This window comes from Rhinatrema bivittatum, chromosome 2 (genome assembly GCF_901001135.1).
Source record: "Rhinatrema bivittatum chromosome 2, aRhiBiv1.1, whole genome shotgun sequence".
NCBI lineage: Eukaryota > Metazoa > Chordata > Amphibia > Gymnophiona > Rhinatrematidae > Rhinatrema > Rhinatrema bivittatum.
The window spans coordinates 441337544-441351172 of NC_042616.1; the positions used below are offsets into that span (position 1 = coordinate 441337544).

Genomic DNA, 13629 nt, shown 5'->3' on the forward strand with positions numbered 1-13629 from the left:
TATGTTTAGCCATGTATATTTCAATCTTATGTTTAAATGTTATTCAAAAAAGTTATACAATATGTTACTCAAAATGTTCTTTGTTATATGTAATTGCCCACAAGCAAGCTTATTCAACTGTTCTCTGTAAACCGATTTGATTTACATATAATGTAAGAAGATCGGTATATAAAAACCATAAATAAATAAATAAATAAATAAATAAATAACTAACTAACTAACTAACTAACTAACTACTATTTCTTTCCAAGTGTAGCATAGTAACATTGAGCTCTTCTAAAATGTTTCTTAGACTTAATGGCCAATTATTAGAAAAGAAAACCTTTCCAAGAATGTGATGTTTTCAACATTTTGTTTCAAATATTCTGTGGGAATACTGAACACTCTCAAAAACTGACAGTTGAGGATGCCTTCTATATAAAATTGAAATTAAATGTAATTGTAGCATGCTGCTGACGGCAGGGTGCTGCACAGTGATCAGCATCCCATACCTCAAAGTCCTGAGTCCAGCATGTTCCCCAGCATCCTAAACCTCTGATGTATTCTGCAGCTTTGTCTAGGGCCCTCACCATCTCAGTAGTTGTATAGGACCAGTGCACAGGATTTCCTGTAGGCATGCCCCGATGACATCACTACTCTTCTATTTAAGGAAGATCAGTCCTTGGACACAATGGCTGAACAACAGGATTGGTTCCATGCATTCCTGGTCTTTTGATGCCTTTTTCTTGTGACCCAGCTTGATTCCTGACTGCTTTTTTGCTGCCTTCCCTGGCCATTGCTTGCCTTTGACATTGAATGGACTCCGCTTGCCCCAATCTGCTGCTTGCCTCTTGTCTGTTATTAAACATTGCTGGCCTTCTAACATTCCGTGAATTCTGCCTGCCACAGCCCTACCTGTCTTACCATGCTTCACACTTTTGATTCTGTTCTGGTGCCTTGGTCCTGACTGTCAAATCCTATGAGTCTACCCCCTAGTTTGTGAGATTAAGGGGCAGATTTTCAAACCCCGGGAAACGTGTATGCCCCAGGGCTTTGAAAAAAGGGGCGGGGAGTGGGCGGGGAAGTCCGGGGGCAGGGAGGGAGCGGAACCGAGGCCTCCGGCACAGCGGCCGTGCTGGCGCAACCTACGCCTGCCTGTAGGCAGGATTAAATAAAAAAATAAAGGTAGTGGGGGGATTAGGTAGGACTGGGGGCGGGTTAGATAGGGCGAAGGGAGGTGTAGAATAGTGAACTGCATATATCCTGCACATATGTAGTGATAGCACTATGAAGCACTATGATAATTAAACTTACCAGAGAATCATCTAGCACGGATGACATCATTCCTGGAAGGATGGAACTAAGTTTGTTATTCTAACTGATAAGAAGAGGCCTGTGGCCTATAGTAAGAGCAAGCTGCCGTACGCATGTTAAAATATATATTGATTGGCTATTAAAGGTAATGGGTGTGGATTATGCAGATGTCTGGTATCAGCAATCCTAGGACCCTTATAAGTCTGAGCACACACGTTAGAGCGCTGGGTAGATTCTGAATTATACACCATTTGCTTTGTATTCACTTCTTCCCCGGGGAAACCATGCCTTTCCCCTTTTTCTCATTAATAAACCTTTCACTGCATAACTTCTTTGGAGCTGGTATTCATTGAATTATTGGTCAGAGGTTATCGCCATTAACAGAGGTGAAGGAGTGGGGGGCAGAAGGAAAGTTCCCTCCGAGGCCGCTCCGATTTTGGAGCGGTCTCGGAGGGAACGAGGAAAGCCATTGGGGCTCCCCTAGGGCTAGGCGCGCACAAGGTGCACAAGTGTGCACCCCCTTGCGTGCACCGACCCTGAATTTCATAACATGCGCGTGGCTGCGTGCGCATGTTATAAAATTGAGCGTAGGTATGAAAATCTGGCCCTAATTATATATGTGGCATGGGTACCAAATCACTTATTTATACCTAATTGTTCAACTTATATTTTCAACTAGAGTGTGCAGGCTCGTCTACCCACTTTGTTTTCAGTAGGGTTATGTCACTCAAGACACTGAAACCAGCCACTTAAGAATATTATGCCCCTGATGACTGATTCAAAGAGACTCTAGCATAGCTTCTGGCAGCATGATGATTCCAAGTACCTGGGATAGAACTTCCTCCAACTCTGAGCTGCCTAGCTGGGACTTCCTGTGGCTCTGGCTGATGTCACTTCCTCCAAGAGTATATAAGGAAGTCTCTTGCAACAAGCCAGCTCTTCAGCAACAGGTCTCCTGGTGCCCTTGTGTTCCAGTATATGTTGCTATCCTTATCTTGTTTCTGCCTTGTACCTTGCTCTGTGTTCCTTGCTTTGTCCTTTGCTCCTCTGTGCTCTGTTTGTCATTCAGTTCCTTGCCCATCTGCTTTTGTTCCAGTTCATACATGCTTCTTCCTTGCTTGCCCTCTTGTTTCCATCCGCCTTGTCTTTCTTTTTGTCTTGGATAGATCCTGATCTTGGCCTGGCCTCTTTCCTTCTGTCTGATACCTGCCCTGACCTCTGGCTTGTTATCTATTCTGCTTTATGCTGCCTTTAATGACCTCTGGCTTGTTACCCATTCTGCTGTCTGCCACCTGTCTTAATCCACAAATGCCTGGAATCTTCTCTTGGATTGCCCTGGGGACCCACCTAATTCTATTTGGACCCTAGAACCCAAGGGCACAACCTGCTGGGAATGGGGCTGGTATTGGTGAAGTTCCAATCAGTCCCACCACAGGGTTTCTCCACAAGCCAATGAGGTGGGTCTAGTGGTCTTCCTCAGTAGGCAATGTCAATCACCCCTCGGCACTAGGGGTGCACTTCTCTAACAGGTATTACAGTGCTTTGCAATATCAGATGACCAAGATGTATATATTTATAAATATAAATGTTACGTACAGTGTGGGTACCCTTATTTATGTCCAAAAGGGACTCAGTTGGAACAGGGAGAAGTTGGGATAGGATAGCAGAAAGACTAGGGGGCACTCCATGAAGTTAGCATGGAGTGCACATTAGCATGGGGCACATTTAAAACTAATCGGAGAAAGTTCTTTTTTACTCAGCGCACAATTAAACTCTGGAATTTGTTGCCAGAGGATGTGGTTAGTGCAGTTAGTATAGCTGTCTTTAAAAAAGGATTGGATACGTTCTTGGAGGAGTCCATTACCTGCTATTAAGTTCACTTTGGGGAGGATTTTAAAAGGCCGGCACACACAAAGTTACGCCTGCTTTAAGCAGGCGTAACTTTGCCGACAAAGGTAGGGGGGTTAGATAGGGCTGGGGGGGTGGGTTAGGTAGGGAAAGGGAGGGGAAGGTGGGAGGAGGGCGAAGGAAAGTTCCCTCTGAGGCCGCTCCGAAATCAGAGCAGCCTCGGAGGGAACAGGCAGCGCACGCTGGGCTCGGCGCGCGCAGGTTGCACAATTGTGCACCCCCTTGTGCGCGCCGACCCCGGATTTTATAAGATACGCGCGGTTAGGGCACAGTGTGCAGGAAGATCACAACACTCCTGGTATTAATAGGGATAGGGCACTGTGTGCAGGAAGATCACAACACCCCTGGTGTCAGGGTTAGGGCACTGTGTGCAGGAAGATCACAACACCCCTGGTATCAGGGATAGGGCACTGAGTGCAGGAAGTTCACAACACCCCTGGTATCAGAAATAGGGCACAAGTTCTAGTCATATTGACTGATCACATTACTTTTTTTGTCAACTACCAACAGTTTCCATTTCCCATCCCCCCAACCATCACCTCAGTTGGAACCTTGGTAACATCAATAGATAAGAGGGCAGCCAGCCAATAGGAATACATATTCATTCCTAACTGATCTTTACTGACCTGGAAAGTGTCAATAATTTGTATCATTTTCTGTTAGTGTTCCTGAGTTTCCATTTCCATTTCCCATCCCCCCAACCATCACCTCAGTGGGAACCTTGGTAACATCAGTAGATAAGAGGGCAGCCAGCCAATAGGAATACATATTCATTCCTAACTGACCTTTACTGACCTGGAAAGTGTCAATTTGTATCATTTTCTGTTAGTGCGCACTAACTCCCGTTAGTGCGCACTAACACAATTTAACGATTTTTAACGATAAATCGTTAGAATTTCTATTGTATTGTATTCTATAACAATTTAAGACGATATTAAAATTATCAGACGATAATTTTAATCGTTGAAAAACGATTCACATCCTTACTGTGCATATCCGCAACAGATTTGCTGTTCAAAGAGAACAGCATACGCAAGAATTGAAAGTGAAACATTGTTCTTTCATTGAGCTTCTACTAATTTATGATGACAGTTTGAACTGATGAAACTTCTTCTTTAAGAATGCAACATGCTTGTCAAAGGTATCCTTGATTGTCTTAATCCGGACTAGCATGTTCACTTTTATCAAAATATTTCTGCCTTAATCAGAAAACACTAGAATAGAATGAGTTAATAGTTCCTAATCCAATGAGATTCCAAAGAGGATCCAAATTTGTGTCAATGACAGGCATAAAAACAGAAATTCAATTTCTAATACATACTGTAAATATTAGCTTTCATGGGGAACAGTAGGCTTAGTATCAAGAGAAAGTAAGATCAATAAATGAATATAAAAATGTTGGTTTGTTAATCAATGCATAGGATTAAAACTAGAATTATATGTTATGCATTTTCTTGTTAAAATATTTACCAGATCTCTGTAAGATTCTTTCCAATGCTGGAACATTTCCTCTCTCGAAAAATACATCACCTTGATCAATGAAAGCTTCCTTCACTGCCTGATATCCACACACCACAACCAGTGGGCGATTACCCAGATAAACTGTAAATACAGGACCATATTCTTCCTGTAGCTGTATTAAAGTATGAAAAGCAGTAGGAAATACTGTAAATCATGTATTTTTTTAAATTAAGAGTTATGAACTTTATTTATTTATTTATTTATTTAGAGTTTTTATATACCGACCTTCTCGATATACATAATCGAATCAGGTCGGTTTACATAGAACAAAACTTTCGCAAGTAAGGCGATACATTAAACAATGAAACAGAGTATTGAACTAAAGAGTACAGCATAACATTAAACAATAAACGGCGAATAGAACAATAAAACGTAAATCAATAAATATTGAATCTTATGTATAGATATATATATATAAATGTATATATATAAATAAATATATAAAATAAAAATAAAAATGACTATACATTTGTCAAATATCATGAGTAAGAGGTATTATTAATGAATTATTAAGGTATTATTAATGAACTTTAAACATTTTTTATAACACTATATCAATAAATCACTTCCAAATGATTTGTTATGACCAGAAGACACTTTAAGACAGTAATCTGTCTTCCAAAGACTATTTTCCTATATGTGCTTCCCATAAGGGAATGTGAGGCAAGAGGTTACCCAGATCAGTGAGTTCAATGGGTATTTACAATGAGAGTTGGATTGCATAAAGCAGGGATGACCAACTCCAGCCCTCAACAGCCAAACACAGATATTGTTATCAAGTTGTCCACAATAAATATGCATGATATATATGTACATTCAATGAAGGCAGTTTATGCAAATCTATCTCAAGCATATTTAAAATGAATATTCTGAAAACCAGATCTATTTGTAGATGTTAAGGGCTTGAATTGACCACTCTGGCAGAAAGTTGTTTAGAAATAATAGAATATGACTCTTTTAAATCATAAGTTCCTTGGTAAGTAGTTTACCTTTTCATGTAAAATTCCTTCCCTCAGTCACAGTTGCATGGCCTTCCCTACTCAACTCAAGTTCTCTCCATGCAATAACATTTCCTTTTGTAGCCTATGCAATAAACCTTAACATGTTTATGAGCAGAGTTAAAATAGTAAGCTATACAACAAGGCCTTCACAAATATACAAAAGTGGTTCAGAAAGAAATTAGCATGAGGACCCTAAAATTAGCACAGCTATGCATGCAAAAGAAGGAATGCCATATGCAAATACTGATTTAGCATTAGCAAGGTAAAAACAAAATGGCATGGTCACACGTCATGCTATATACTGAGTGATTTCATGCTATTTTAACCCCTGTTTTGGTGAAGTCCACATAAAACAGCTTTTTGGATTCTTAACAGTTAAGTCAAACTGATTATAGGGATGTGCATTTGTTTGAAATGAATAGATAAAATTCAATGAGATCATTTTTGTTTCATTTGTGGACCGCCAAAATGAAGAGAGTGTCACAAATTTAAGCTAAAATATTTGTTTCATTCATTGGTTTGCCATTCAAATATACAACATTTTTAAAAGTGCTGCATTGAGAAAGCTGCAGGGTAACTGGTAACAATAGTAGCCAAGTATTGCCTGTGTGAAGTACCAGCTGGGCAAAGCCAAGAAAGGAGGAATAGGCAAGGTGAAGGACCAAGGAAGGTAAAGTATTTTTTAAGAACATAAGAACATAAGAAAATGCCATACTGGGTCAGACCAAGGGTCCATCAAGCCCAGCATCCTGTTTCCAACAGTGGCCAATCCAGGCCATAAGAACCTGGCAAGTACCCAAAAACTAAGTCTATTCCATGTAACCATTGCTAATGGCAGTGGCTATTCTCTAAGTGAACTTAATAGCAGGTAATGGACTTCTCCTCCAAGAACTTATCCAATCCTTTTTTAAACACAGCTATACTAACTGCACGAACAACATTCTCTGGCAACAAATTCCAGAGTTTAATTGTGCGTTGAGTAAAAAAGAACTTTCTCCGATTAGTTTTAAATGTGCCCCATGCTAACTTCATGGAGTGTCCCCTAGTCTTTCTACTATCCGAAAGAGTAAATAACCGATTCACATCTACCCGTTCTAGACCTCTCATGATTTTAAACACCTCTATCATATCCCCCCTCAGTCGTCTCTTCTCCAAGCTGAAAAGTCCCAATCTCTTCAGTCTTTCCTCATAGGGGAGCTGTTCCATTCCCCTTATCATTTTGGTAGCCCTTCTCTGTACCTTCTCCATCGCAATTATATCTTTCTTGAGATGCGGCGACCAGAATTGTACACAGTATTCAAGGTGTCTCACCATGGAGCAATACAGAGGCATTATGACAGAGGCATTATGACTGAGGGGGGATATGATAGAGGTGTTTAAAATCATGAGAGGTCTAGAACGGGTAGATGTGAATCGGTTATTTACTCTTTCGGATAGTAGAAAGACTAGGGGACACTCCATGAAGTTAGCATGGGGCACATTTAAAACTAATCGGAGAAAGTTCTTTTTTACTCAACGCACAATTAAACTCTGGAATTTGTTGCCAGAGAATGTGGTTCGTGCAGCTAGTATAGCTGTGTTTAAAAAAGGATTGGACAAGTTCTTGGAGGAGAAGTCCATTACCTGCTATTAAGTTCACTTAGGGGCGGATTTTAAAAAGCATTTACATGCGTAAATCTGGGTTTTACGCATGTAAATGCACTTTACTCGAGTAAGTGGGCTTTTGAAAATTGCTACAATATATGCCATTGAATCGTCCATAGGATTTATTCGCATAAGTTCACTTTACATGAGTAAATGGCTTTTGAAAATTGCTACAATAGTAGTTACATTTATGCGCGTAACTCCTTTGAAAATTACCCCCTTAGAGAATAGCCACTGCCATTAGCAATGGTTACATGGAATAGACTTAGTTTTTGGGTACTTGCCAGGTTCTTATGGCCTGGATTGGCCACTGTTGGAAACAGGATGCTGGGCTTGATGGACCCTTGGTCTGACCCAGTATGGCATTTTCTTATGTTCTTATGTTCTTATGTTCCGTTTTATTCACCATTCCCTTTCTAATAATTCCCAACATTCTGTTTGCTTTTTTGACTGCCGCAGCACACTGAACCGACAATTTCAATGTGTTATCCACTATGACACCTAGATCTCTTTCTTGGGTTGTAGCACCTAATATGGAACCCAACATTGTGTAATTATAGCATGGGTTATTTTTCCCTATATGCATCACCTTGCACTTATCCACATTAAATGTCATCTGCCATTTGGATGCCCAATTTTCCAGTCTCACAAGGTCTTCCTTGTGAGACTGGAACTGCTTGTGACTTAACTACTCTGAACTACTTGTGACTTAACTACTCTGAACAATTTAGTATCATCTACAAATTTGATTATCTCACTCGTCGTATTTCTTTCCAGATCATTTATAAATATATTGAAAAGTAAGGGTCCCAATACAGATCCCTGAGGCACTCCACTGTGCACTCCCTTCCACTGAGAAAATTGTCCATTTAATCCTACTCTCTGTTTCCTTTTAGCCAGTTTGCAATCCACAAAAGGACATCGCCTATTTTTTGAAAAAAACAAAATGAATGAAGATGATGCAAATATCTAACCTAGAGTTATAAATTTAAAGCTGATGGAAATCTGTAAACAGTTTTTCAAAACATTAAACCTATAGGTTTATTGCCAAGGTTTTCTAACAGTTAAATATTAATAATATTGTTGCCTTTGTAGTTCTAATGTTTATGTATGATAAACATTGTCCTGATGCAGCACTGCGAAACATGTGCATGTTGACTATTTATGAGGGTTTATAAAGATCAACATTTTTAAAGAAAGGAGACCTTCAAATGCCGTTCCCATTTTAGATGTCATAAAAACTTTTATTTTGAAGAGATAAGTACTCAGCCATTGAATAACAGACAACAGATTTTTGAACTCTGGCTAACACATTTTGTGTTTATGACTTATGGAGTTTTAAAACTGGGACTGTGTGTTCTCAAAAATATCGCAATTGCATCTTAAGAAATTGTAGATTTCAGACGTAGCATTTAATATTATTCAGCAATATATTTTCTAGGGGGCATTTTGTAAAAAAAAAATAATTATATATATAAAATGAATTTTGGCATATAAGACAAGCATTTCATTGTGACATGAAATGTACTTGGCCATAGGATATCAATTTGAATAATTTGGTGAGGTTGATACCTTGGTGTGTTTCATTTGAATTACCTCTCATATCTGCTTTTGTGTTTGATATATTAGGAGGCAACAGCATTTGGTAGACCTCATTGCTGCTATTTTGTACAGGGCAGGAGGAAGCAGGCTGAGTCAGGCCCTGGTATTGCTGGGGACATGATAGATGGAGATATGGCAAGAGGCAGCAGCTGTATCAATTCCCAGTTTTGAAAACATGTCAGGAGGAAGAAGATGAGTTAGGCCCAAGTATTGTTGAGGAGTTGGCAGGAGTCAACAAGATTTGTTAGGCCCCAGTGTTGTTTATGTGCAAGTATTATGAGCGGAGGTATCAGCATATTTCAGGTCGCAGTGTTGATGTTAAGTATATGGCAGGAGGCTGCAATATTTGCCAGACCCTAGAGTTGATATTGGGGACATGGCTAGAGTAAGCAGCCTAAGTCATGTCCCAGTTTTGTTGTTGGGGACATTACAGGAGAAATTAGGATGTGGCTAGCCACAGTTTTGTTGTTGGAAACATGGCAGGAAGAAGCAGAATATTTCAGGCACCAGTGTAGTAGGAGGAAGCAGGCTGAGTAATGTCCCGGTATTGTTGTTGGAAACCTGATGCTGAATGTGCTGTCAGGCCCCAGGGTTGTTTTGGGGATGTATCAGAAGGAAGCAAATTATGTCAGACTCCAGTGTTATTGTTGTTGACATAGCAGAAACAGGCTGAGTTAGGCCCTATTTTTTTTGTTGGGGACATGGCAGGAGGCAGCAGGAAGAGGTAGGCCCTGATATTATTGCTAGAGACTTGTGAGGAAGAAGCAGGTTTATCATGTCACAGTATTGTTGTTGGGGATAGCAACATGAGTTATGCCCCATTGTTGCTATTGAGGATGTGTCAGGAGACAGCACCATGTGTCAGACCCAATTGTTGCTTTGGCGACATGGTAGGAGGCAACAGGGTTTATTAGGCATCAGTGTTGCTACTGAGAGCATGGTAGGAGGAAACAGACTGAATCAGGCCACAGTTTTGTTTTGGGGGATGTGTCAGGAGGAAGCATTATGTGTCAGTCCCCGATGTTGTTTTTGGCAACATGTCAGGAGGCAGTAGGAATTTTCAGGCTCCAGTGTTGCAGTTGCAGACATGACAGGAGGAAGCAGGATGAGTTAGGCCCCATTATTTTGGGTTGAGACATTGCAGGTGTTGAAAGGTTGACCCTTGAACTGAGATGAGGTTGAAGCTACCTGCAGAAGGAGCACCTCCTGCAGGTAGATTTCTTCTCCTCCTGCTGACCTACATTGTGCTAAGGGATATCAGCAGGATGTGGGTGAAAAGGGGTGAGAAGGTAGGAAAACAGAAAGCTGAGGAAGTGAACTGGCAGAGAGGATTATGTATGGAGAGAATGTGATGGGGATGATTCTGATTCATCCCCAACAACACTGGGGCCTGACAGCATATCCAGCCTCAGGCTTTATACAAAACCTGGGCCAGATTCAGCCACTTCCCCAAACAGCAATATTGGGGGCTCACAATTCCTGCTGCCTCTTCCTATGTGCTCTACAAAAACACCTGGAAAGACACATCTTGCTGCTTGCTGATAAGTCCACAACAGCAACACAGGGGTTTGACAAATTCTGCTGCCAACTGCCATGTACCCAAAAACAATAGTGGAGTCTGATAAACCTTGATGCCTTCTGCCATGTCCCTGACAGTAGCAATGGGGCCTGACTCAGCTTTCCTACTCCTGCCATGTCCCTGACAGTAGCAATGGTACCTGACTAATCCTGTTGCTCCTACCATGTCTTCAACAACAAAACTAGGATCTGAAACATCCCTTTTCCTCCTGATATATCACTAACAACAACAGTAGTGCCTGACTCTGCCTGATTCCTCCTGCCATGTTCCCATCAACACTGGGGCTGACAAATCTTGCTGCCTCTTGCCATGTCACCAATAACAGCAGGGCCTGATTCAGCCTGCTTCTTTCTGCCAATGTACCCACATCAACACCGGGGCCTGACAAATCCTGATGCCTCTTGTTGGAACCCCACAAAAACACTGAGACCTGGCAAATCCTGCTGCCTCTTGCCATATCCCCAAGAGCAAAACTGGGATTGACAAATCTTGCTGCCTTCTTCCATGTTCTCAAGAACACTGGAGACAGACACATCCTGCTTCTTCCTTTTACATTCCTAATAACAACTTGTAGCCTGAAAACACATCCAAAATTAGGCTTCCAACAATAATATTGGGGCCAGACTCAGCCTGCTTCCTCTTGCTACCACCCCAAACTGCAACACTAGGGCTGACAAATCATGTTGCCTCCTTTCATGACCCCAATAACACTGGGACCTGACAAAACTTGATGCCTCCAGCCATGTTCTCAACAACAACACTGGGGCTTAACTCATCCTGCTTCCTCCTGAGATGTTGCCAACAACAACACTGGGAATTGACAAAACTGCTGCCTCATGCCATATACTCAACAACAACTTAGGGGTCTGACACAGCCTCCTTCCTTTTGCAATATCGACATCATCAACATGGGGCCTGTAAAATTCTGATGCCTCCTGCCATGTTCCCTACAACACCAATGCCTCACAGTCTCCTTACTCCTGTCATATACACAATACCAGGGCTTGACATATCCTGATACCTCCTGACACAATCCCAAAATTAACACTGAAGCCTGATAAATCCTGCTGCCTCCTGATACATCCCCAAAAACAACACTGGGGGCTGATAGCACATCCACATCAGGTTTCCAATATCAGCACTTAGACCTGACTCAGCCTGCTGTACCTCAAAATGACTCTATTCACTGGGGTGAATGCACCAGAGTTAATTAACTCCAGTGCAAAAACAGCACATGCCATCATTTCGTATTTTAGAACCGAAGAAAGAAGTGGACACAAAGATGAGCTCCCCTGCCTTAGCTCCAAGGCCTGGGCCTGACCCTAGGCTGAGGCCCAGGTGTCAGGACTTGCCCTTCTGGCTGAGGATCCAGCATTAGACCTGGGTCATGGCCTAGGCAATAGTATTGGGACCTGGATTCTGGGTCAGATTGCGGCATTGGGCCTGGGCTCAGGATCCAGCCTAGACCAAGGCCATGGCATTGAGACCCAGCCTCAGGGTTAGTACGTAGCATTTGGCCTGGGCTCGGTCACTGGCCTAGCTGAGGCCCAACATGACATGCCCCATTAACATCTCTGGGGCCTGACTCCTACTGCTTCCTCCTGACATATCCGCAGCAATAATTCAAGGGCTTCACTTAGCCTGTTTCCTCATGCCTTGTCCTCAAAAACAACATTGGGATCTGGCATACCTTTCTGCTTCCTACTGTGGAATTTGAGTAAAAAATATCTTTTTCTGAGTTCTTAAACCTCTCTATGTTTGTTGGATAGCTATGTGTAGGAGCCCAGAGGATTTGTAAGAAAAAGAACATTTTGGGGTAGATTTTCAAAGGGTTATGCACGTAAGATACGTGCACAACCCCCTGAAAATCGACCCCTGCCTCCCCCTGCATGCGCCGAGCCTATCTTGCATAGGCTCGGCAGTGTGCGCAAGCCTCAGGACGCATGTATGTCCCAGGGCTTCGAAAAATGGGCGGTCCAGGAGCGGGGCCGTGGGTGTAGCTGCAGTCCATGGGCGGTCCGGGGGGCATGGCCGAGTGCCCCGACACAGCGGCCTGTGTCGGGGTCTGGCCAGCCAGCGCGCGCAAGTTATAAAATCGGGCATAGATTTGTTCGCGCCGGGTTGTGCGATCAAATCTACGCCCGCGCATATCTTTTAAAATCTGCCCCGTTATATTTTGTAGAGCTTAGCAAGCATGTTATTGTTCTGCTGTTATCTCAATTAGTGAATGTACTGTAAGAATTTGTCTTGATCATCTTGTAGTCAAAATTTGGAATGGGCTACGTGCTGACTTGAAGGATGAATTTTGCAGAGTTGCATTAAGACTTTTGTAGCTGACACCTAATGTGATAAAATTGATGACACCTAATATGTATGATACATGGGCATTGTTTTAGTATTCAAACTTGGTTAAATGATTTGAAGCAGATCCTAAACAAGGTCTGTGATTAGACAAATTAGGTATCAATAAAGATAATGATATGATGTGATATAAGAATGCTTGCCATTAGGGAATAAAGTGTTGATTGGTTACATGCCCTGTTAATGAAAGATATTAGAGATGAGCCCCAGGGGGCGTAGGGGCAGAGAGAGCGGAAGAATAGAGCAACTATGACATAGCCATGTAGAATTTTATCTAAAATAAATATAATGAAAGGTAAAGTGTTGCAAAGTACTTTTTTCTCTTCTAAGAAAAAAAAGCCAGACTAACATTTGCTCGATGGGGATTGTTTAAAAATAACCAGGTCCTCCGACAGCTGCAATTAGGCTGGGAGGTTATTTTTGTTGGATCATAAATCATTTTTACTATAACAAATGGTGCCTGAAACTCACTCTAGACTCTGATTTTTGGAGCTCTTTAACTGGTCTCATCAGTACGTAAGTATTTTTTCCCTTTCAATACCTTTTATCTAACTGATGGTTTTTTCATTACTTTTTTTTGCTCTCCCTGTGCCTACCGCTCATACTGTTTTATCTATGTTTTCTATTTTGACAGTTAGGTTGGTGATTTAAAATCAAATGCCAGACCAGTTTGTTTTGTGTCATTTGAGGAGCAGTATGAAGTCTTTAGCCCTTCATTGT

General features: G+C 41.7%; 1 protein-coding gene across 1 annotated transcript in view; it reads right to left on the reverse strand.

The window, feature by feature from the left end:
* LOC115084911 (cytochrome P450 2G1-like) overlaps nt 1-13629 on the reverse strand; it is a 94262-nt gene that overhangs the window by 43507 nt on the left and 37126 nt on the right. The window contains exon 2 of the mRNA XM_029590324.1: nt 4672-4834. Within this exon, the coding sequence (XP_029446184.1) occupies nt 4672-4834 (163 nt within the window). The remainder of the gene's footprint in view (nt 1-4671; nt 4835-13629) is intronic.